The sequence below is a fragment of the Cyprinus carpio genome, chromosome A3 (genome assembly GCF_018340385.1).
Source record: "Cyprinus carpio isolate SPL01 chromosome A3, ASM1834038v1, whole genome shotgun sequence".
NCBI classification, from domain to species: Eukaryota; Metazoa; Chordata; class Actinopteri; order Cypriniformes; family Cyprinidae; genus Cyprinus; species Cyprinus carpio.
Window position 1 is genome coordinate 28,502,333 of NC_056574.1, and position 24,450 is coordinate 28,526,782.

At 37.1% G+C, this 24,450-nt stretch overlaps 1 protein-coding gene across 1 annotated transcript in view; it reads left to right on the forward strand.

The window, feature by feature from the left end:
- Window positions 1–24,450, forward strand: part of wnk4b (WNK lysine deficient protein kinase 4b) — a 48,574-nt gene that overhangs the window by 16,836 nt on the left and 7,288 nt on the right. The window contains 13 exon segments of the mRNA XM_042728043.1: window positions 5,077–5,249; window positions 6,009–6,229; window positions 6,847–7,004; window positions 14,041–14,129; window positions 15,740–15,959; window positions 16,055–16,457; window positions 19,266–19,462; window positions 20,072–20,145; window positions 20,759–20,894; window positions 21,094–21,210; window positions 22,471–22,632; window positions 23,161–23,215; window positions 23,499–23,627. Coding sequence (XP_042583977.1) covers window positions 5,077–5,249; window positions 6,009–6,229; window positions 6,847–7,004; window positions 14,041–14,129; window positions 15,740–15,959; window positions 16,055–16,457; window positions 19,266–19,462; window positions 20,072–20,145; window positions 20,759–20,894; window positions 21,094–21,210; window positions 22,471–22,632; window positions 23,161–23,215; window positions 23,499–23,627 — 2,134 coding nt within the window.

Genomic DNA, 24,450 nt, shown 5'->3' on the forward strand with positions numbered 1-24,450 from the left:
GCCAAGGGAATACAAACAGCACATGAACCATATACGTTATTAGCTATTTTAATCGAACGATCCAAATTCTTCACAAATTTTGAGTAATGTTTATAAGCACTATAAATTTAAGTTCATCATTGTCATAATATTATGTTTGATATATATATATATATATATATAATGTTTGATATACTGTGTGTGTGTGTGTGTGTGTGTGTGTGTGTGTGTGTGTATATATACAATATAAAAATAAATTTATTTTTTTACAAAATTTAAAGTGGTCTAAAATGTTTTGATTAAATGAAGAAATATATTGGAATTGCTTATGTTTGTTAATTTATTTATTTACTTATTTACTCATTAAAGTGGTATTAAAAGTGACATTTTCAATTTTTGTATTGTTTGGTTTTATATTTATTTTTAGGCCTATGTTATTTTTACTCAATTTTCAGAGTTTTCTTCATTAAAATGATTTAAATAGTTCAATTAATTTTTCAGTTAGTTTTACTTTTAAGGAAGAAATTAACTTTAATTGCTGGCTTAAGGGAAAACCAATTGAAAAATGTATTTAATTTTTCAATTTTTCTTTTCCATACCTTCTCATGCATTGTGCAGTCCTGCCTCAGTAATTATATTTTGTAAGTTCTCAAACATGTTTTTTTCTGACCAGTAAATGTCAGATACATGCATCAGACCCATTCCTCAGTTTAATCATGTGAAATCTGTGATCTGTGAGCTTTTTGGGATCTGGTTCTGTTCAGACAAACACACCAGCATTGTGGGAAATGAGCAGATATTACACCTCATTTCCACCTTGTCAATTTTAACCGGACAGTCTGTTTTGTATTACAGCAGGAGGCTGTTCATGCTGTTTTGGTGATCCATAAACCTTGGCCTTTCATAATGCGGAGGGAGATAGAGAGGAAGCTTCCAGTGAGGCAATAGGTCTGTTAGTTCACGATTGATGCGTCTCTTACGTAATGGAGAAATCATCCATCGTTCCACTGGCTTCCTTGAGCATGCCAAGCTTCCTTCGGCCTGACAGGAGGTTTAAAGGAACAGTTCAATCAAATTATCATTTTTGTCATCATTTACTCAGCCCCATGTCATTCTGACCCTGCTTTACAGCTTGTTTAGGCAGCATGCAATTCTTCTTTTCGACCTCTGGATTCAAGTGAGATCTCAGATGACCCATCTGGCAGGTTACCATTCCTCTTGAACCCAACCATGTGGATCAGAGCCTGGAAATATATGGATTACCACGTGTATCTTTGGAAGTACTTGGCTTTCACTCCTACACTGAGATCAGCCTCAGAGAGGAAGCTGAGAAGTTTCCTGTAGCCCATTTCAACCTCAGATAAATTTGTGATGTTGTCACCTACTGTAACATTAGCATCTAAAAGGAAAAGGAAAGTTATACAGGTTTGGAATGACATGAGAATGAGTAAGTGATGACAGTCTTCATGGCGGCCTGTAGGCGGAAAAAAACATCATCTCCTAGACAGCAGTTTATCTGAATTCTGCTATGTAATGTATGTCTGGTGGTATTAACCATTATTTAGTTCATCATTATAGATGTTATCTTCATATCCTGGCCTTCAGTCATATTAAAATCCACAGAGGAAAGTGAAGGGTCTATAAACACCCTAACACCGGTTAGGTAAGACTGACACACAGGGCCAAATATTCATTGCTCTCCAGAGTAGGCTAAGAATACACTGGCCAAAGAGCAGATGTGGAGTCTGATGACCCATGCAATATGAGTACTTACACAGAGATGGTAACGGTTGTTTTGTATACATGTACCGGACAGAGAATTTCTCCATGTTAACAAGAGTGTGGCACTAAAATAATTTGCATTTATGTTTAAGGCATTTAATATATATTCAAATTACAAAAATGTTTAGCTTTCCTTAAAATATGAGACCACTGTGCAAGCTTGAAATGCAATTTATGACATTATCTTGTTAGTGCTTCCTTTACCAATAAAACAAGACTTAAAATTGTGTGAAAACATTGCATGTGCATCTTCTTTCCTGTGGGGTTGCTGGCCCAAATATACAAGGATTATTTTTGAATTATTTTGAATTATTTCTTTTTTGCCCTTGAAGCCTTTGAATATCAGTTTACTAAATGCCGCTGGTCCAAACAATCAGAATCAAATTCTGAGCAGTTCTTATCTTTTCTTTTTATTTAACATGCTATTTCTCTGCACAGGCACATTTGTGGGAAGTCAATGATGTTTTCTGTGTATCTGTTAAAAGAGCACTGCATCCATTGAGAGTGTATTGAGAAAAGCGTATCTTAGATCTGACACCGCTTGTTCCTAAAAAGAGGAGGGCTTTCTAACCCACACACATGCTCAAACAATACTGCATCACGTCCTCCATTCTTCCCAGTTTATGAACTGTGCTGTAAATGCACATTTCACGTGTGTGCTGTTTCCCGTGTCTGGAATACATTAAATGTCTGCTTTGACGTCACAACCACCATCATAAACTACAATTACAGGTTCTGCGTTAAAAAACTAGTTTAACATATTCCCAGTTTATGCATTTTTGTACATGCTGAAGTAAGGAAACCCCACTTCATAGTATATTTTAAGATCTTTTCTTGATTTGCATCGGCTTTGTGTTGCATAATGGCTCATAGAGTGTGTTTAATAGGTGCATTGACTTGTGGTGCTGAGTTTCCCACACTTGAGACTGATAAATGTGCAAATAAGATCATTAAAGTATCAAGGACAATTTTTTGCTGTTATGAAAAAACGACCCCAGTGAGACAAACTGTACAAAGAACTGATGAATTGACGTCATGAGCATCATTTTTTCCAGGTAAATTAGACAGTTAGTATTGGTCACAGATTTCCCAATTAAATCTAATCAGATTCACAAGCACTTGACTTGATTCAATTTAAGTCCAATTTTGATGGCAGTGTTTCAAACAGTAGCTTGTCATGTAGTGTTTTATTCATCAGTTCATTAATTTTGGAAACTGGGCTACAAAAGTACTGTACAAAGGTCTGTACTGACAAAGGTATGTACTGTACAAAAGTTATGTACAGAAAAGTAAGACTTGCATTCCTATAGCCTCCACATTGAGTGTTGCAATTTCTCCCATTCATATTTCCCATTCAGTGGTCAGTCTCCTCTCTAGTAAACTCAAAGCAGTCATTCTGAGTGTGGTTCCATTAGTGGTTAGTTTAGTGCTAAATTGCGCTGGCAGCCACAGCTAAGAACTAGTCCACTAACCACCAGAACTGGGCTTCTGTCCGAGACAGTTTTTATTTTATTATTATAATTTTCTTTTTTTTTTTTACATATTATTGGACCTATGCAGTTCATGAATTTATTTATATATATATATATATATATATATATATATATATATATATATATACACACACACACAATTTTTATGCTACTTTATTTGCAAGTTTGGTCCTGAAGCAAAGCAACTTGAGGATTACTTATCATGAAGCAAAGTCAGTTGAGAACCGCTTATCTGAAGGGAAATTGTGGGTGGGTAGGGAAAGCAACTGAGGGAAGGAGAGAGCAAGTTTCACACAGCTGTTTTTCCAGGACTGTAGTGGGGTACGTCCTGAAATAGCGTTGTCACAGATGCAACAGCATTCCTCAGCAGCTCTGTCTAACATACAGGACACTGAATCTTCTTTTCTACTTTCCTTGGAGTACCATATTACCACATTACTCTTATTAATGCACTCTCAACACACTCATGTACTCTTCACCCCTCACTCCCAACAACTTCATCCAGACCTGTCATGATTGTCCTCATCTGCTTTGGTTACATGACCAACTGTCTTTGCCCCACATTCAGGGTGTTTCAGTTGTATCAGAAAGATGTTATTCATTAGCCTACTCACCTGAAATGAGCCTTTTCACTAAGCATTTAAAATGTTTGCACTCACTGTAGGCTTGTCTACCTAAAGCAATAAACATAATTCAAGCGTGAACTCATTCTGGACAATCAGTACTCTGTTTTAAAGATGAAAACACCCCATTTGAGTGTGTTTTTGCTTGTTACAGACCAACAAACATGAGCATGAGGCAGTCATCGGTCCGGTTGACCTGTCACCTGTCTCAGGGGCCCGAGACTGAAAATGGCCCCCATGTTGTTGGCACCATCTGGTTGTGCCTTTGACATAATGTCATGCGTGGGACAGGTTATGCTGTCTGGAGAGCCAGATGTGGAAATGCAGACAAACTCTGTGGTGCCACATGTGTTTTGACCAACAACTTCTGTCAACTACCTCCTTCTCTTGCAGAAAATTATGCAGTTCAGCCTTTAAAGCCCAAAGCTGCAAATCAAAGTTATGAAAGAAGACAGCGCTGTCAGATTTTCCATGATTCTTTTTGCATGCACTGGGTGCCAGCTTATGGATTTGGCACATTATGATGTCTACTGCATTTCTGATACTTTAAGAGCACAGAATAGCTGCTAACAGTAATTTAGTAAGTTGTGTTTTGATTTGTCAGGGAATTCTGTTGTGTTTATTCTCCGTTGATACTTTTTTTGCAGTGCTGATCTGAAACTTCTGTCCCAAGTGACCCATGAAGTTTAGGTAAAAAAAAAATAATAATATATGGATAATTTCATGTCAATTTTTGACCTCCAAAATTGCTCCATGCATTGTACAAGGAACAATATTTCAATCAAACAATCATACAGTAGCTTTAATGCCTTCCATCTCATTTTAACCCTATCCTCCCTCTGAAATGAGAACAATATTATTGGTCTGTAAGAACATTGTTCAAACCCCCAAACCTTAACCTAACTGTAAAATTTTATTATTAGTTAATAGGAATGTTGTTCCAGGGCTAGCCAGACTGACACAGGAACATGACCTACTTGGGTAGATCGTATTGAACTAGTTAACGTCAAAGAAAATGGACTAACTGGCAAAAAAGACTAAATAACAACAGTTGTTCTTAAAGTCGTGAAATGAATGTTGGTTAAAAAGTGTTTTGAATTCCCAGCCACTAAGTCACTTTCAAGACTCAGTGTCCCATCTTGTGTGAACATGAATGAGCTAACCCCTAAATTTACTTGAAATATGTGTCTCTTCGACAGACCCGAAGGCTGACTAAAGTGGAACGGCAGCGTTTCAGTGAAGAGGTGGAGATGCTGAAGTGCCTACAGCATCCAAACATTGTCCGTTTCTACGACTCCTGGAAGTCCACCATGAAAGGACAGAAGTGCATCATCCTTGTGACGGAACTCATGACGTCAGGGACACTGAAGACGTAAGTTCAGTCCAAGCATACTTGTGTAAAATTGCCACGAAAGTACTTGCAGATGGGGTGGCCATTAAGGATTCCTATACAAACTAAGACAGGAAAAGTTCTCTCCTGTAAATGAACTGTTCATTCTGTGGATTCTCACATGAGACACTGAAGCCCAACTGCTTTGTCATTTTACAGACACTTTTATCCAGAGTTTCCAACCATAGAATAATTGCAGTAATTTGGAAAAATGTCTTGCTCAATAAATGGAAAAATGAATATTGTATATAGTTTTTTTTTTTTGCCTCACACTCACTCACAACCTTTGATGGATAACAACCCAAATTGATCAAAACTATGCCACCACCATAGTTGAAATATATATCCCTCTAATGTCTAATGTCAGTGTTCATTAACAGTGGCTCCATCCCACATGGCAACACACTTTGTGACATAATGTTACACAGAATGGTGTTGAATGATGCATAGCAGGAGCACCATATAATGACAAATAAAAGACTGAAATGAATGTCCACAGCTCTTTTTTCAAGCCTAGTGATCTTTCAAACTGCCAGCTGCCTACATGGTCTACATGGAATATTGCTCTGAATGGGAGACTGAACTCACAATTGATTTATGTAGAGCTTGTAGAGCTAACAGTGCAACACCCTGATAATGCATTCTGGAATTGCCTCCTTCATGAAGAATACACATGATGCTGCCTTAGAATTTTAGCAAAAACTATGCCTATAACTCCAATGCTGACCTGTTTCCATGTAGGTACCTGAAAAGGTTCAAAGAGATGAAGCTGAAGCTTCTCCAGCGTTGGAGTCATCAGATCCTGAAGGGCCTTCACTTCCTGCACACCCGAACACCTCCCATAATCCACCGAGACCTTAAATGTGACAACATCTTCATCACTGGCCCCACTGGATCAGTTAAGATTGGTGATTTGGGCCTAGCTACTCTCAAGAGTGCCTCATTTGCCAAGAGTGTCATTGGTGAGTTAAAAATTGCACAACTTTTTATTTAGATGTTACAATGTCAACAGTTTCTCTTCAAACACTCCAGCAGAACTTTCTTTGACCTTCACAACAGTTACTGTAAACAGTGCCCTGAGCTACCTCTACTATAGGCTTACCTTGTTTGTGTACTCTGTCAGCTGTATTTATGGCCCAACAAGTGATTGATACAGATTTCTCACTTCGTCTGTATACGGTGGTGCATATATCACATTAGCCCATTAGCTCAGCATTGGCTCGACATGGTTTAAAATCTGATCTGCTCACTCTCAGATTAGGAGAGATCAGTGACATGAATAACTAAAGAATGTGTGACCTGCATTGGACATCAGGAAAGCACAACCAATAGCTCAGGCTCAAGTTCAGCTTGGATTTCAAATGTACTGTTCATGTTTATGAGGTCACATTTAACATTCAGTCAGTTGGTGGACCAACCAAAGCTCTGGGATCACCATTGTGCCCTTCAGCAAGACTTTATACAATGTTACTCCATGAGGATTATTCTTGTAAAATGTATACTGTATGTCGCTTTGGATAAAAGTGCCTGCTAAATGGCTACTGCTTGTTTTTTGGCATTGATCTTTGCTTCCACACAGGAACCCCAGAGTTCATGGCACCAGAGATGTACGAGGAGAAATATGACGAAGCTGTGGATGTTTATGCCTTTGGCATGTGCATCCTGGAGATGACCACATCAGAGTACCCTTATTCAGAGTGCCAAAACGCTGCGCAGATCTACCGCAAAGTCACCAGTGTAAGTCAATCCTCACACCAGTATTACAAGCTTGAGAAAAAACATCATGGCCCCGCATAACGAATCTCTGCTCTTTCACCTCACTTCATTAGCCATCTCCCCTCAAAGCAGCTTTAAGCTTTTACGAGTCTTCTAATGGTTATGTGAGGCCTTTATAAGGCTCTCGTTGACATTTCTCTGCAACAAGGGGACAATTAGCACATCTCTCTTGAGCTGTAATTCTATTTAGAGATGGCGATCTTGTCTCTCGCCCAGATCTCTAATCAACCCCCTGGTTAACCCTAGAGTCTAAGTTGATTTCTGATTACAGTGTTGCAAATGTGTCATTTCATTGTACTTACAGTATGTGCAATGCATGCTAACCGCAATCTTGGGTGTGCATTGAGTTGCAGGGTTATTATCTCTTCCATAAGGGATGACTTTTTCCCTAGGGGCGGCTCGTTAAGAGTCCAGCCAATCAGCCAATGTTAACATGAATAATATACAAAGCAAAAACTGTACAGTTAAACAGTTCTAGAACAACAGAAGCAGCATTGTTGAATACAGAAGCCCTAGAGGAGATTAGTTATTTTGATTGGAAAACTGCCTGATTTTCTCTTTCTCTTCCTGAAACCTCAAATCAGTTCCATCTATGATGTATTTAATGTCCAACACATGCTGAAAATACACTTTTCCAGTTTGTTATACCTATCTCAATATCTTTTCCTTTAAAAGTGCACTTCTGTTGTAGAGAGTAAGCTATTTTATTCTACTTAGGGTGGTCTCTCATTATAACCACCATATTGAGGTCACATGAACAGTGCAATAATAGGCTACTCACTTTATAACAAATTCGGTTCCAGAGTAAATTAATCATGAGTAAGTATGTTTACATATACTTTAAAAGTTCAGTTTCAATCAGACTGAAACAATGTTTTGTAAGTACTTTGAAATCATGCCTGTCAGATTTTTGTAGCTTGCTAGCAAAACATAAACACACCTTTAAACACACCTTTATTCCATCTTAAAATATAGTTGTCCTTCATAAACTACAGAGAATCCAAAGCTGAAACTCAATGTTAATGTTATTTCAAGTATTATTTGGGTTGTTCTTATTCTTTCTTAGGCATTATTAGCATTAGCTATGATCATTTTACACCAGTTTTGGCCTCTCTTTATTTTTTCACACATTCAAGGACATTATCTTGTCATGTCCTGCATCATGGTCCTGTGTTTATGACATTACGGTCACTCGGCCTTCCTTTAGTTGTTTTGTTTCCATCACTGATTAGTGTTCTGTCAAGGTTAGGCCATATCAGATTCAGAAGATAAGGAAAGAGGAAGGAAAGTGTGAATTAGATGCTTGCAGTCGTTTGTGTACCTGACATGACAAACAGACATCACCTTTCCTCCTGCTGTTACTGATGCAGTAGAGGGACTTTGTGGCTTTGAAGTTGGCATGTAGAAATTACATGGTTGGTCGGAGAGCACATTCCCATTTTCCAGAACACTGAGCGATAAGGATAGGCAGAGCGAGACGTTAGCACTTTTCCAAAACGGCACCATTTTTTAACATCATGGGTTTGCTTCTGATGCAAAATCTTGTAGTGGCATACATATCCGTTGCTGTGAAGGCAATCCCACAAAATGTATATTTGTGAATGTTTACATTTATCTTTCAGAAGTCTGCATTTAAATGTTTTTTAAAGAAGCTGCATTTAATTGAAGAAAAATATAGTAAAAATGGTAATATGGTGAAATATTATTACAATTTAAAAGATCTCTTTTCTATTTTGACATATTTTAAAATGTAATTTATTCCATTTTGGTAAAGCTGAATTTTCAGCTGTCATTACTCCAGTCTTCAGTGTCACATGATCATTCTAATATGTTGACTTAATGCTTAAATATTTTTTATTAATATCAACGTCGAAAACAGTTGTGCTGCTTAATTTTTTGTGGAAATTATGATACTTTCTTTCAAGATATTTTGATGAATAGAAAGCTCAAAAGAACAGCATTTATTTTGAGCGCTACATTATGAACCGCGGTCCCTGCACTTAAAATTCTTGTGTTGTTAAGCCACGGGTTTTTCTTTGTATTCTAGGATTACCATGGCAACGCAGTCTCTTATTTAGTTCTTAACTTGTCATTCTTTCTAACTGCTGAAAGACTTTTTGTACGGTTAAAAAGGAAGCGTGAACATCTTGTGACTGATTTCTGAAACATAAGACCCTGACACCTTGCAAGTCATTGTTTTTTGACAATTCAGATTCTTTTAATCCAAATATTCATGATTTAAGCTTGGTCATTTTTGTTCAGATTAATGATAGATGTCCGATATATTATCAGCAATATTGTGCATGTGTGTGTGTATGTGTCGACGGTCTGTGTTGTTCTGTTTATCTAAAGTAAATTTCACTTGTACCAGTAATGCAATGCTGTCATTGTCACGGCTCCAGCTAATTAAGTGTAATACAGTTAGTCTCTCCTAGACGTGAAGCTGGGTCCTGCATTGCCATGGGGACAGATCTGTTCTCACGAGGTTGTGGAGGCATTAGGACCAAACTTACTAATGTGCATGTTGTTAGGAGGGCAAAAGATTGTGTAGCACCTCTGCATATCAGACATGCTATAATAAGACCAGGTACATAACACTAGGAAGACTGTATCCTCATCTGCCTACACATAAACACAGATAAAACTCTGATGAAATGTCATTATATTCAATCTTCATGGAATATAATGTTTTTCCAAGGAACCAGTGCATCTGATTGTATTAAGATTTGTCTTTCTCATCTGTGGATGACCTTCAGTGTATTCACAGTGGATTGAGTGACATGCAGAACCAGAGGGAAACAGACAGAGAGAATTAAGACTGGTCCAGATGTTAATTATGTCTGTTAGTCTTTGCGGAGCCAGTGATGACACTGAAGCATGTGGTCTTACTACATTAGCTCAACTGATACAGGCTCGATTCCTAGGTAATGCACTGATGAAATGAGTAGCTTGAATCAGGAAGTAACAAACCTGTATTTAACTGACTTTCTTTCTTCCATAAAACACAAAAGGTGAAATATTTAAGAATGCTAACTGAAGCTCACAGCAGGCTGCTATGATAAGGGGCATGACATTTCCTGACCAGACACAGAGTGCTGTCAATCACAACACACACTGGCCCAGCTAACCAATCACAACACAGACTGGCACAGCTAACCAATCACAGCCAATTTCGTATTTCAGAAGCCGGGACTTCATTTGATGCAGGAACTATTCCAGCCGTTCATGCCAGACTGGGGAGAGAGGTGTTGTAAAAATGTAAAATATGTGGAAAATATATGTTTTTCGAACAACCTAGTATGAGAGCCTGTTCTAGTACACCCAAAAAACAAAATCAAAACATTTAAAAATATCATAACAAAACACCAAAAAAAGTATCAGATGTTTAACCAAAATATTCCTTATTTAGGCAGAAAGCTCAAGTGAGACAGTTGTCGACATAGTAAGGTTCGAAGTGAATTAGTAAAATGTAATTACAAAAAGATTCAGTTGGTTAACTTTGGATAATGCAGACCTTTACAGAACAAAACTTTTACTGCATTTATTATTCATTTTGGTTAATGTCAGTTTCTACATTACTACATTTTAACAATTAAAGTTATACATTAACATGAATGTATTATGAACATACATGAATTAACATTGAATAGAATAAAAAAAATAACATTAACTTTGATAAATAAAACCATTTTGATCATTGTTAGTACTGTACATTAACAACATTATTGAACTAACATTAAAATAACTTTAATGTTAACATTAATTTTAACTAATGTGATCAAATCAAACCTCATTGTGCAGTGTTACAAACTAGCGTGTTTAGCATAGCCCAGATAATTTGATTGTGCAAGGTTTTGGTCAAAATTCTAGAGTTCATATTGACTTTTGATTCAGATAGAGAAGACATGTGCAATTACTTTTTTTTTCAGGGTTTTCACTTCTTTCAGAAAGTTTAAATTCAAATGAAATAACAAAAAAAAAAATGTTGAAGAAGCAAACTTTATACAGAGAGATGAAATCTGGTTTCAAGCCACCAGCACGTAATTGCTGTGGCTCTTTCAGCTGGATGTAATGTTGAGCTTCTTGCGTAAATGTGAGGTAATGATCGTTCCGCAAGGCATGCGCGATGAAGGAGAAAAAGAGAGAAGATGCATTTTTATTTCAGATGTTTCTTGTAGCAGGACTGTAAAGGTTTGCTGGTTTTAGCTTGTTTAATCTGGTTCCTAACTGGTCTCTTAGTCAGGTCAGTCTAGTCTTTAACTCATCTAGCTGGTCTCTCAGCTTGACCCCAAACCCCTCTAAAACCAGTAAACCAGACCAGCTTGAACAGGCTGAGAGACCTAATGCTGGTGTAGGAGTATGTTTTCTCAGAAGGGAAAGAGAAAGAACTGATTAACAGTGTGTGAAACAAACATAAATGGGCATTTGGTTCTTTGCTGCATGGTCTCAAGAGGTCTCCTCAAAAGCCTGATATCATCAAGAGGTGCCTGACCAGTGAAAAATCATTCAACAAATCCCTTTCAACTGCCTCCTGAACCCCTGTTGAAAGCCTGTGAGATCAGTTTTGCCCAGTGCCTTGGACAGAAACAGTTTTCAGGGGTAAGAAAACTTCAGGCCGCCCCACCCCCTTTACACTGAATTGCACCTTTGTTTTGTATTTTCTATTTTCCTTTCCATCTTAAACTATCAATGGGCCTATTATCTGAACAAGCAATAGCAATGCGTCCTGGTTACGTCAACTCTGTATTTTCTGGACAGTTCAGAACATTGAGGTTGCCACAAAAATGTTCTGTCCTACAGCAGCATGGATCTTGTCCATAATGCCTTTTGCAACGTGTGTATGGCACCAGGCCTGGCTGGTAGAATACTGAAGGTACATCATAGCTTTCCTCCTTGAGGATTTCAGGCCAAGAACACTCTTTTAAGTGATAATGTAAGGGGTTTAAAACCATTTATGGCATACATAGACTCACACACTATAGTTTCACACACTATAGTTTTCGTTTTATGTGCTTAAGTTTTAAGTATCACTGTGGTGAGGACATTTACCTTGAATCAGTAGGTTCTGAAGTGGGTGTAATGCAGCAAAAATGTCCTCAGCATCACAATTTTGTGATTTTCACCTGCCTCAGAATTAGAGCTTGATTTAATTTTGCTTTTCTTCTTAACAAAGTAGATGGACTGTGAAAAGAGCATTTCCTTGAATCCCAGAACTGGATTTCTCATCAACTAAATGGAAAAGAAAATTATGATCTTTAAGTGTACAGCGCAGTCCTTTTTATCAACCGTTTTTATTTCAAATCCAATATAGTAAAGTCATTTTTATAAGTGTGTTTTTGAGTGTTTATTAAGCCCAATTGGAAAAAAAAAAACATGTCCTCACAAGGCTTGTAAAATCCAGTTGAGTGTGGAAACAGGCAACCAAACCATGTTCCACAAAGCACGTCTTGTGTGATCAATGTTTTTCCACAATATGGCATCTGTTCCCTGTCATTAGATGCCCCACAGATATCACTGATGGCATGGTCTGTTTAGCCCAGAAGGACTGAACGTACTACTGGCGTGATGTGTTCTGTTGACTAAATATGCGCTGTATAAAAAAGCTGTTTACAGTTTTATATGGCCAGTCATCCTATAGACTTCTATTAGTTTTAAGTAGTAGAAGTCATAAGCAGTAGTAAATACAATTTTTTATTGTTTTTGCAAACTGAGGGACTCTATCAATTGAGATTAAATTGTTTGAACCCAGAACATGTATTTTACCATTGCTGTCTGTATTATATTCATTATTGGTTTTTATTTTAAGAAATAAACAGGCTGTTTTTGCTGTACCTTGAAGTCTATATGTTAATGATCTTTGTCATGATTGGTTAACCTCTTTTCATGTGAAATGAGTAAAAAATGTCCCTGGCAAGATGCTTTTGAGATTAGCTTATGTCTATACAGCCATTATGAAGCCAAACAGAGACTGAAGCTTCAACAACAATAAAACGCTGAAGGTCGAACAGGCAAGCCTTGTCTGTAACATTACTGAGTTACATTTACACACTCTCAACTTTGTTTTTCTATTATATGGATTTAAGGTGTGAATCTTTAGGATTTTTTAACTGGAGTCCAAAGCATTTTTGCAAATATTTTGTTTGATTCAGCACATTATTTGATTCATTGTGAATAACAGTATTTTTTAAAATACATTTACAAGATTCTTACCGTAATGTGTCTTAGGCAAGAAAAAGGAGTGCTGTTTATTGCACCAATATTGCACCAATTGATTCATTAGATTAGATGTTTTTGCATTTTAAGCTGATTTGGGCTCACACAAATTATTCATACTTTAAATGTCGTATTTTAAGATTTATGCATATGAAGCAGTGTTAAATGAATATTTAATACGCCTGATCCATGCAGTGTAGACAATTTCTAATTTTACTATGTTTGTGAGGACCAAATATTGACAAAATATGTGCATGCTATGCAATTATATTTTGTGTGACAGAATAAAATATCTGTGTATTGTATCTGTAAATACTGTTAAAATGATTTGTAACTTCCTCATTTGAATCCCTAGAAATGTAACACTATGTAAATACATCAGTATGTACATACAACATCGCATACACACTTGTTGTATTTACAGTTTGGAGAGTACTGTACTCTTCAAACAGGATTTCTGCCCCTGTGACTTTTGACGTGGTCTGGCCTGCTCTACTGATCTCTTAACATTCATGCTAAACATGCGGAGATCTCTTAGTTTTGTGTGAAGATGGGTGGATGGGTTTTTTTTCTTTGTCCGTCAGCCCACTTAACAAACGTACACACACAAAATTGTTTTTCCCATTATAGTGTTGACTCCCCTCCTGTTTTTTTTCCCCACCCATGCCGTCCATCAATGTAATTGTCATCTGTGACAGTTCCATTATCTAAAGTGAATTTTCCCTTCCTTTACCCTTTCCTCTCCCCCAAACCTCCCTCCTCCCTGTCCCTCGCTCTTTTTCAGGGCATGAAGCCAGACAGTTTTTACAAAGTGAAAGTCCCTGAACTGAAAGAGATCATTGAAGGATGCATCCGGATGAACAAAGACGAAAGGTAACTATAATGTCTACAAGGGCGTTCATCTGTAACCAAAGAACTGCAAAGGCGTGTATGTGCCCCAGCAGTCAGTGTAATGTTTTAACACCTGCCAGACGGGTTTTTACTGTGTGAACATTAAAAAACAATACCCAGATTCTTGTCCTTTTGACATTTAGACAACTCTTCAGAGAGCCCTGGACACCTCTATTTTTATTTCCCAGCTAAACTGGTGGATATTTCTGTTCCGCCCTACATTGATCAGGTGACACATGGTTACAGAATCAACAGTGTCAAAAAAGCCGACATAAACACTTCAGATTTTCTAGTGGTACTAGGGCATAAACTTTCTCCTCTGTGTTGTTTGTCATGAGCTCTGTGGTGTCAGAGGGCTTAGAGTGAGTTATGGTTAGGGTTACAAACCACAAACACAATATATATATATATATATATATATGTGACCGATTTGAAACACTCTACTTAGGCAGTTACACAAATAGCACAACACAATATATATATATATATACAAATAGAAATATATATATATATATATATATATGTGACCGATTTGAAACATACTTAGGCAGTTACACAAATAGCACAACACATGACTCAAAATAAAGTTAAGCATTAGCATGTTGTTAAGCTAACAGCGTGGCACTCTAACATAAAAATACACACAGAAGTACACACAGATATTGGGTGAAATTTATTTTTATTTACAATGATGCTTGAAACATATTAAAGGAAATGTAAAGTATATTAATTGTTTGCTTTTTTCACTCTTATATATTAGAAAAAAGTAACCAACAGTTTCCACCAGTAACCAACCTGTTCTCCACTTGAAATCACTCAATCACACCACTTTTGTTCTGCCCAAAATATCTTCATAATCATGTAATCAATTCAACATAACACATTTCTGCCTGGAAAATTGTCCATGTAATATGTCATCCAACAATTATGTAAAGCGTTTGGTCAATAGCCACTAGTAATGACTCACTCCATCCAGCAGCAGGTAATTCTGATGATTAATAGTGTTGATTTAATTAACTCCAATTTTTGTGGATGAACGTTCTTACTCTCAGTAACATTAAGAACTCAAAGTGCTTGCCTGACAGTCCAGCTACCATAAGATGTGAGACCTTATTATGCTAGGATTTTACTCTTTTTATTGTTATGTGTTTCACAAAGACATTGTAGTCTTGGCAACAAGGAAATCTGGTTGTAAATTAGAACCCTTTAAAAAAGTTAGTTTAGGATAGTTACTGTATTAATATGTCACTTGCATGTCGCTTGTAAGAAAAAATATATTTGGTAAAAATACAGAGCTAATTTTCAATTGCTTCTAGTGGATTCATATATATATATATATATATATATATATATATATATATATATATATATATATATATATATATATATATATATATATATATATATATATTTTTTTTTTTTTTTTTTTTTTTTTTTTTTTTTTTTTTTTGCAGTCAGATGGTGTAGTTACAACATCTGCAGTACCAGTAGGGGCTAACTAGATCATGCTAACCAGCCAAACCTTGATGCGCTTTTGTAAAACCCAGAAGGAAGTATATGATCTTATGTTTTTTCTTGTTATCTTTGTTTAGGTACACTATCCAGGACCTGTTAGAGCACACCTTTTTCCAGGAGAATAATGGTGTCCATGTCGAATTGGCTGAGGAGGATGACATGGTGAAGTCTGGCCTTAAACTCTGGCTTCGAATGGATGACACCAAAAAGCTCCATGGCAAATACAAAGACAACAACGCCATTGAGTTCCTGTTTGAACTCTACAAGGACGTCCCAGAAGAAGTGGCTCAGGAGATGGTGAGATTGAAAATCTTGATTTGATGGAGATTCATTTCATTATTTTTTTAATTTCTGTTCCATTCCTGAACAGATAACTAATCCATATCCTTCAGGTTGTTCTTGGATTCGTCTGTGAGGCAGACTACAAACTGGTGGCCAAAGCCATCCGTGACCGTGTCACCGTCATCAAGCGCCAACGAGAAAAGCTCCGTCGACAGGCAGAAGAGGCCCAGAGGCGGCAACAAGAGGAGGTGATTGAGGAGGAACCCGAATCTAGCCTTGAAGCCGAACCTTCAGTTTCTAACCCACCTACACTTAAGCTTCATGTAGCGACGCCCGTATCCACCCCTACTCAAGCTCCGCCCACTGTTACAGTGTCAGGCCCCATTTCTCTGTCTGCAAACGAATCTCTGGACTCTGGCTTTAACGCCAGCTTTGCCACTGAACCCGAGGAGCCAGACGCAGACCAGCAGCAGCATTTCAACATACGTCACGCCAGCTTCTCATCAGCAACGTGTAAGTTTGTGTGCTCTTGTGTATATTAAATTCAGCATGAAATAGAACTTCACCCTTTCTCAGGGCTGTCCAAACCTGCTCCTGGAGGGCCACTATACTGCAAAGTTTAGCTCCAGTAAACACACCTGAACCAGCTAATCAAGGTCTTCAGGATAACAAGACAGGTGTGTTGGGGCAAGTTAGAGCTGAACTCTACAAGAAGGTGGCCCTCCAGTAGCAGGACTGTACAGCCCTACCTTATCTATTTTCTAAATGCACATTATAGATCTTCTTGTGAACGGTTCATCAATGCATATGCATATTTTTAAGAGCCATGACTGACCTTTACACCCCTGCAAGCTCGAGATCATCCACTTTTGAGTGCAGTGCCCACATCTCAGAATCCAATCAACAACCAATACATACAGTAGAACCGAGTCCCACCCACATTTTTCCATTTTCAATAATCCAATACTCATACATGACAATATGTACAGATAAGACTGTGCTACAGACAGTTACATCAATGGCTACAATTTCTTTTTATAAAAGGTCTGTAATTTTATAAAATCCTACCTGCTGTTGATCTCAATTTCTTGCTAAATGTCTTTTTCCATGACTTTGTCACACACACACACACACACACACACACACACAAACCACACAATTAAGGTTGATGTGATTTGGCCAAGTAAGACATGTCTGTGAATCAACACTATGGTCTAGAAGCATAATCCTAACTTTATACCAACCCTGTAACCTAACCTTAACCATTACTTACCCCTAAAATTAAAGGGAAATCATAGGTGAATAAGAATGTAGAAGAGTGTAGAAGGTCCTAACACAGGTTTTAAGCCTAAATGTGATAATAACCTATTTATTAAATGTGAAAATAAATTCCTTGACTGGTTGATTGGAATGTTGTTCCAGGAATATTGAACCACATGTCTCTCCTGGCCAACCAAAACTTTAAAGATGTTTATCATGACCAAACGACATTTAAAACCAACATGATTTACTTGTTAGTGGATAAACAGTTGCTACATTGTACAGTTTGTCAGCATATATTCATTACTGAACCATTTGCGTGTACAGAATACATTAAATTAGTTAAAAAAAATAGACAACATCTTTAGATATATGTCCAAGCTTAAATTGGGCCAGAATGATTTGAAACAGCATTTGACTGCTTTAAATTCAAAGAAGAAAAAATTATTTGTCAGATGTTTGTCAGTTTTTCCAATTTGTACATGTTTTTTTAGTATGTTTTTTTATTTATTTAATTTATTTATCCAGTACACAAAATCTGGCTCCAATAAGTGACCATGGTATGTATTATTTTATTTTAGGTTTACACAAATACACAACCATTCAAAAGTTCTGGGTCAGTAAGATTTTCTTTTAAAGAAATTAATATTTTTATTCAGCAAGGATGCATTAAATTGATCAAAAGTGACAGTAAAGAAATTGATAATATTACAAAATATTTCTATTTCAAATAAATGCTGTTTTGTACATTTCTATTCATCAAAGAATCCTGGAAAAAAAATGTCATGGTTTCCACAAAAAAATCTTAATAGCAACATAGCTATTTTCAACATTAATAATAATAAGAAATGTTTCCTTAGCACCAAGTCATTATAGTAGAATGATTTCTGAGGGATCATGTTATTTCACATGTAATTAAAATAATAATAACAACAACAACAAAAAAAAATTATTGTAATAATAGTTCACAATATTGCAGTTTTCACAGTATTTTTTTATCAAATAAATGCAGCCTTGGTGAGCATAAGAGACTTCTTTTTGACAATCTTACTGACATGAAACTTTTAAACAGTAGTGTATATTACAAAAACCTCAAGGTACTATAGAAAAAACCTGTGGCCAGTTGCATAAACTGCTTACACTAGTCTTAAGAAGTTATTCATCCATTTTTTTTTTCTTTAAGACTGGTCATATATTTTTTTTTAAAGTCAGGGGTTACAAAAGGGTCGATTGGTCTAATTTATACTACGGGGCTGTTGAATGCTTGAATCTGATTGGCTGACGAATGTTCTGAGGTGTGCAGTTATTTTCTGGGAAACACACGGCGAACGTAGTTCCATGCAGCTCTCTTGACCTCATTACAGTTCCATATCACTTCGCATAGTAAAACTGTAATAACAGAAATTACAGGACTAACAAAAACAACATGACAGACGATTTTCCGAAAGTAAATACACATGACATTTCTCACTAGCGAGGTAATAACTGTGCTGTTTAGAGACGCTGCTGTAGAACACTGTTGAGGGATGCACAGAGGTAGCCTTATTTACACAAGCTCTCTCTCCCTCTCTCTCTCTCTCGCTCTTTCTTTCTCTTTCTCTGTGTGTCTCTGTCTCTCTCACTCTCTTTCTAATAACTTCATTAATAACTGCATTAGAATGCTATCAACGGCTCAAGCCTCCATTATCAGCTTTAAAATGACGTTTTTGAACTTGCAAAAGAGGCATTGGATGAGATGCCCAAGAAAAAATCCTACTCACAATAGCGATTCGCATTCGCGTCGTGGCCGCATCACCACCTCGAGTGTGCATTATTTTTCTAATAATTCAGAGGCCCGTGGTCAATTATTCCTTACTTAATTGATTACCCCAAGCCTAACTGCTAGCTGGTCAAACTTGTTGTTTAGACACAGTCTTAACGTAGTGACTATGTTTATGGAACTAACCACTTATGCCTTGCTAGGTCATGCAATACGTCTCTATGCACTTTAGTAATTTTGGTAAGCTGCGTACTAACAAACTATTTTCTACTTGTTTGGTTGAATTGTGGTTACCATGGCAGCTGACTGTGAGACGGATGGATACCTCAGTTCCTCTGGGCTTCAGGAAACTTCAGATGTTCCTGTGGCAAACCAACCCACCACAGCTCCACAACCAACCAGTGGAGCTCCTCGCGTGGAAACCCCGCCCATTGAAGCTCCACCCACTGAAGTCCCACCCACTCCAGCTGCAGCGATCCCAGCTCTCCGTTTCCCCTCGGTAGGTTACCAACAATTAAAGGTTTGACCCAAAAGTGACAAAAAAGGCATTTATAATATTACAAAAAATTTCTATTTCAAATAAATGCTGTTCTTTTGACATTTGAACCCTGAAAAAAAATGGTCACAGTTTCCACAAAAAAGCAGTAGAACTGTTATAACCTTGATAATAATAAAATAAAAGGATCATGTGACACTGAAGACTGGAGTAATGATGCTGAAAATACAGCTTTGCATCACAGGAATGAATTACAGTTTAAAGTATATTGAAATAGAAAAATCTTATTTTAATTTGTAATAATATTTCACATTATTACGGGTTTTACTGTGTTATGATCACATAAATGCAGCCTTTGAGAGCATCAATGGGACTTCTTTAAAAAATCCTATCAATCCCAAACTTTTGAATGGTAGTGTACATATATAATAATAATAAATAATAATATAAAGTCAGTGTGCAAATGTGAGATTTCAGACCATTTCTGACTGATGCCACAAAGATGATCATAATAATGTGTCTATATGATCAAATAAAATGTTCATTTGAATAAGGTTTACCTCATTTGAGACACAATTTGCATTGCTAATTGTATTCCTTTGCCTCCCAAAGAGCATTGCTGTGTCCCAAAACACAGAGAGGGCCCAGTCAGGAAATACCAGTGGCTTTTCCTCTCCTGTCGACAGGTAAGCTGAGCTCTGATTAACAGGGTCCATACACACTACTCTCTACTAACTGAACATGGGATATCTGTCTAAAAATGCTCACTTTAAATGCCCTGCAACTTCATCAGTCTGGTCTTAACCTGTTAAGCTATGAACGTAGAATCAGTCCTGTACAAAAATGTTATTTAAATAAAACCTCCCCAACTGTGTGTGTGGATGTGGCCTTTGTTTTGACGTCAAGAAAATGTGGACCTGATCGCAGCTGTGAGAGCTGTAATCTTACTCACCAGCTGACCAACATCGTGCCACGTTTACCCACGGTGCCTGTAGTGCTCTGGTGGAGAGCAGTTCTTTTTTTGTGTGACTCATAGAGACACACACATACACTGCACATCGCCTAGTGGTAAATGCATTAATGGTAATGATTTAGCTCAGGGGAGCAATTTACCATGAAGGCCATTTCTGTAGGAAGCCAGATGCAGGCAAAGCAAAGGTAGCATATGGTCAGAAGGGTACACAAGGATGCTGTTGCTTTTTACTCAATTAGCTCAACCTGATTTAGATAAGTGCAGTTCTGTGAAATTCAGGAAGTCGGAATGTCACCATGTGTTTTATATCCTTCCTCTCGGAACAGCTACGCTTCTGATGTCACCTCTGGTTTGAGTGACGGAAACGAGGGTCTTTCGGAGAGAGGCGGGAAAGGTCAGAACAAACGTACTGGAACCAAGCTGCTCAGGAAGAGGGCTCGCTCACGTCTACGCATCACTGGGGTGACTCATCTGTCAATTAGCCAGCCTTAGTTAACTGTCCATATGTGGTTCCTAACCTTACAGTATGCTAATACTGAGTCGGAAAACTTGTCTTAATTCAAAAAATGGATAACTGATTTCAAAATCAGTTGCCTTTTTGTGATATACTCACAGATAAATGCTCTCGAATCATTCCCTACCTGTGTCTTTCTTCATGCAGCTGTCAGATAAAGTGGATCGGGTTGTAGAGTGTCAACTACAGACCCATAACAGCAAGATGGTGACATTTAAATTCGATCTGGATGGAGACAACCCAGAAGACATTGCTGCAGTGATGGTGAGCTATTAACACACTCAAAAAAAGGAGGTAAATTAAATATTAAATGAAATGAAATAAAATATTCAATTAAATAAAAACATCTAAAATAAAATGAAATAAAAATATACAAAATTAAATATAAATATTTAAAATAAAATATGAAATGTAATGAAATTGCATTACAATAAAATAGAATATAAAATAAATAGAACAAAGGAAATAAATGTATAATAAAATATTAAATAAAATAATTATATAAAGAGTAATTGTAAATAATTTGGAAAAAAAAAAAAACACAATCTGTAAATACTTGTACAATTTCAGAATAGTCTGTTTTGAAGGAAGAAGTTAAACATTACAATTGCCTCCTGTCTCCACTATACTCCACTAAATATCTGTAAACTGTAAGTTATGGAGGTCAAAGAGGACACAAGGACAGAGATAAGGCGGCACTCCTTGTGAGAACTGCATTATAGCATGAGAAGTGTTGATGGTTCAGCTTCTGTGTTTCCACAAACTCTGCAACCTCAAACCTACAGTGGAAAATCTATGCACCATTTCTCTCATCTATTCATCTAAAACATTTTGTACCGTAGCATCTTCAATTACCAGTGGAAAACCAGTTCTTATGTGTCCATTGTGACTTGTCAGCTATTTTTGACATATTTTTAGCCTACAGAAGAAAGACTGGTTTGTGACTCATCGCTTTCTCAGTTAGTGCTAAAATTACCGGAATATGTATTTCTGGTTTTTGTGTCGCTGCTATAATTTTTTTCTATGGATAAATGCACCATGTAGGACTGCTGTGACCCTTCTGTGTGTTTTTCAGTCGCACAGTTGGCAGCATGTTTTTAAGATGCTATAGCAAAAGTTTTCAACTTTTCAACTTTTCTCAGTATTGACACGAAGCTTAAATTTTTTTTTTTTTTAATGGAATCTAGGGTGAGTGTGTTTTTAGTAGAGATACTGAGAATAACTTTTGTTAGCTGCTTTCATTGGCTCCTTTGTGTTAGCTGTGACTAAAAGTTGTTTTGATCAGCCTGTCCTTGGCCTTGAGACTGGATTTAGGAGTCTTAATATAGGCGATAGTGTTTCTCTTTGCTACATTATGAGTACATGTCTTTGTTCACTGCACCGAATCACTGCTCAATATTGAATTCCAGTAGCTTTGAAGGAGACCTTTGAACTCATTAAGAAAATCTGCTCAAAAGAACACACAAGAGAACTCAGAATTACATCAACTTAGTTAACTTATCTGTCTCTTTGCACCCCTTTTAGGTACATAATGAGTTTATTCTACCTGGGGAGAGAGAGGGATTCATCCACCGCATGAGGGACATCATCTGTCGGGCAGAGGCCCTGATGAGGAGAGAGCCTTTGGAACCACTCACTGCTCATCTGCCTTATCTGAGCGGAGTTGGCTCACTGTCTGCCTCACAGGTTTGTTTTCACTCTTTTCTACATTTTATAAGAATTTTTGATTTTTAAAATATTAATTATATTATTTATTTGCTGTATATAGTTATATATTTACAAATTTAACCACGCTTCTGGTAGATGCTGAACTGCATTTCATTGCTGAGTACCTATACTGTGCGATTACAATAAAGCTGTATCTACCTATCCATTTAAATGAGCTTTTATTTCTGTGTGTGTCTGGCGAGGGTTTGGAATTCAGTTGTTTACTGTGGGATTTTATATGTTGTGGTTCAGAAATCCAATCTTCTGATGTCATCATCAGATCTCAGAGACAACAAATAACGAACACACCGTGTTCCTTACAATGATTGTAATAAGAGAACTTAGTCATCAATATTGAACAGTCATTAATACGAAAGTCCTCTGCTACAGTGTGATTGTACACTTTTTGTTTGTGCTTGTGTGACAATGTTCTTATCTTTTCTCACACATGGTCACTTTACTAGACGGTCACGTTAATGCCAACGTGTGCTCTGTTTTTCCCCACAGCCCAATCTCCACCTGCAGGGCCTCGCTCGCACACACTCCTCCTCCTCGTTGCCAGGTAACAAACACACACACACACACACAGAACACATGAACACTTGTGCACACAAACACTGAGCATATGAAGTATGTGTAAAGTTATTGCAGTAGATAATAATTACAAGCAAAGACTCCATGCCTTAATAAAGGGATCTTATTATCTTAATAAAGGGACTAAATAATGTCTTCATGAAAATCTAAAAATGTAGAAAGCTTTCTGTAAGGTAGAGAAAATGTCATTTGCTCAATATAAAAATAAAATTGCACATCATCATATGAACCTGTTGGTGTATGTCCATCAGATTATGCTGCTGCCAGTATAGGGCCAGTGACCCGGGGTTCCTCACCTACACTGAATGCCGACTTTTACGTTGATCCCGATGCCAATCCACCCGTCCGGCCCCTGCGTTCACAATCCTTCCACACTACAGGTACACACAATAAACCACTTTCTCTTTCCTTGAATTTATGTATTGCTTTCTACAATACATATTATTCCTAAGTAGCTCTACCTAAAATGACACCACAATGAGAATTTGTATTGAGAACAGACATAAATCATAAAAACTTGATCATGCTTAAATCTAATTTATGTGAGGATGAGGGTCAAATTTACATCCAAATGATATTTAATCTACATGAAACTGAATGAACTTAGAACCATATCTTTAATTTTGTTACATCATGTAGATTCAGTCAGATTTACTGAATAGAAAGGGATTTTGTGCCTATTATAGCATGTAACTTGAATCAAGCCCAGCAGATGTCTTTTTCTTCAAACAGCAAGTCATTATTGCTCCATTGTTTTATGTTATTCAATAAAATCGTATTCTAAAATACTGTGTTGATAAACAACTTCATAGTCCATTTTCAGTGTGTTTTCTGCTTTTGCAGAACCCCAGGTGTCTCAAAATACAGTAGTCTGTCAATCGCTGTATTAACGAATCAAATTTACATAAAATGTTTAGATTTATAACACAAAGAAAATTCAGATGATTTAAATTTTTGTATCACCACCAAGCTTCCACTATCAGAACCAATCATCTTTGGTCTCTCCAGGTAATGAGTGCCATGTTTTATCACACACCAGTATCAGTACAGTCCGGACCTCTTGGTGGACGTTCAGTGTTCAGGGCGTCATAATGAACATTCTGTCTCTCGCTCTTTCATCTTGTTTCTTTCACTCGTGTCATTGTTACAGTGAGCACTTTTCCATGCCTATTTCTCTCTCTGCACACCATTACTGGGAACAAA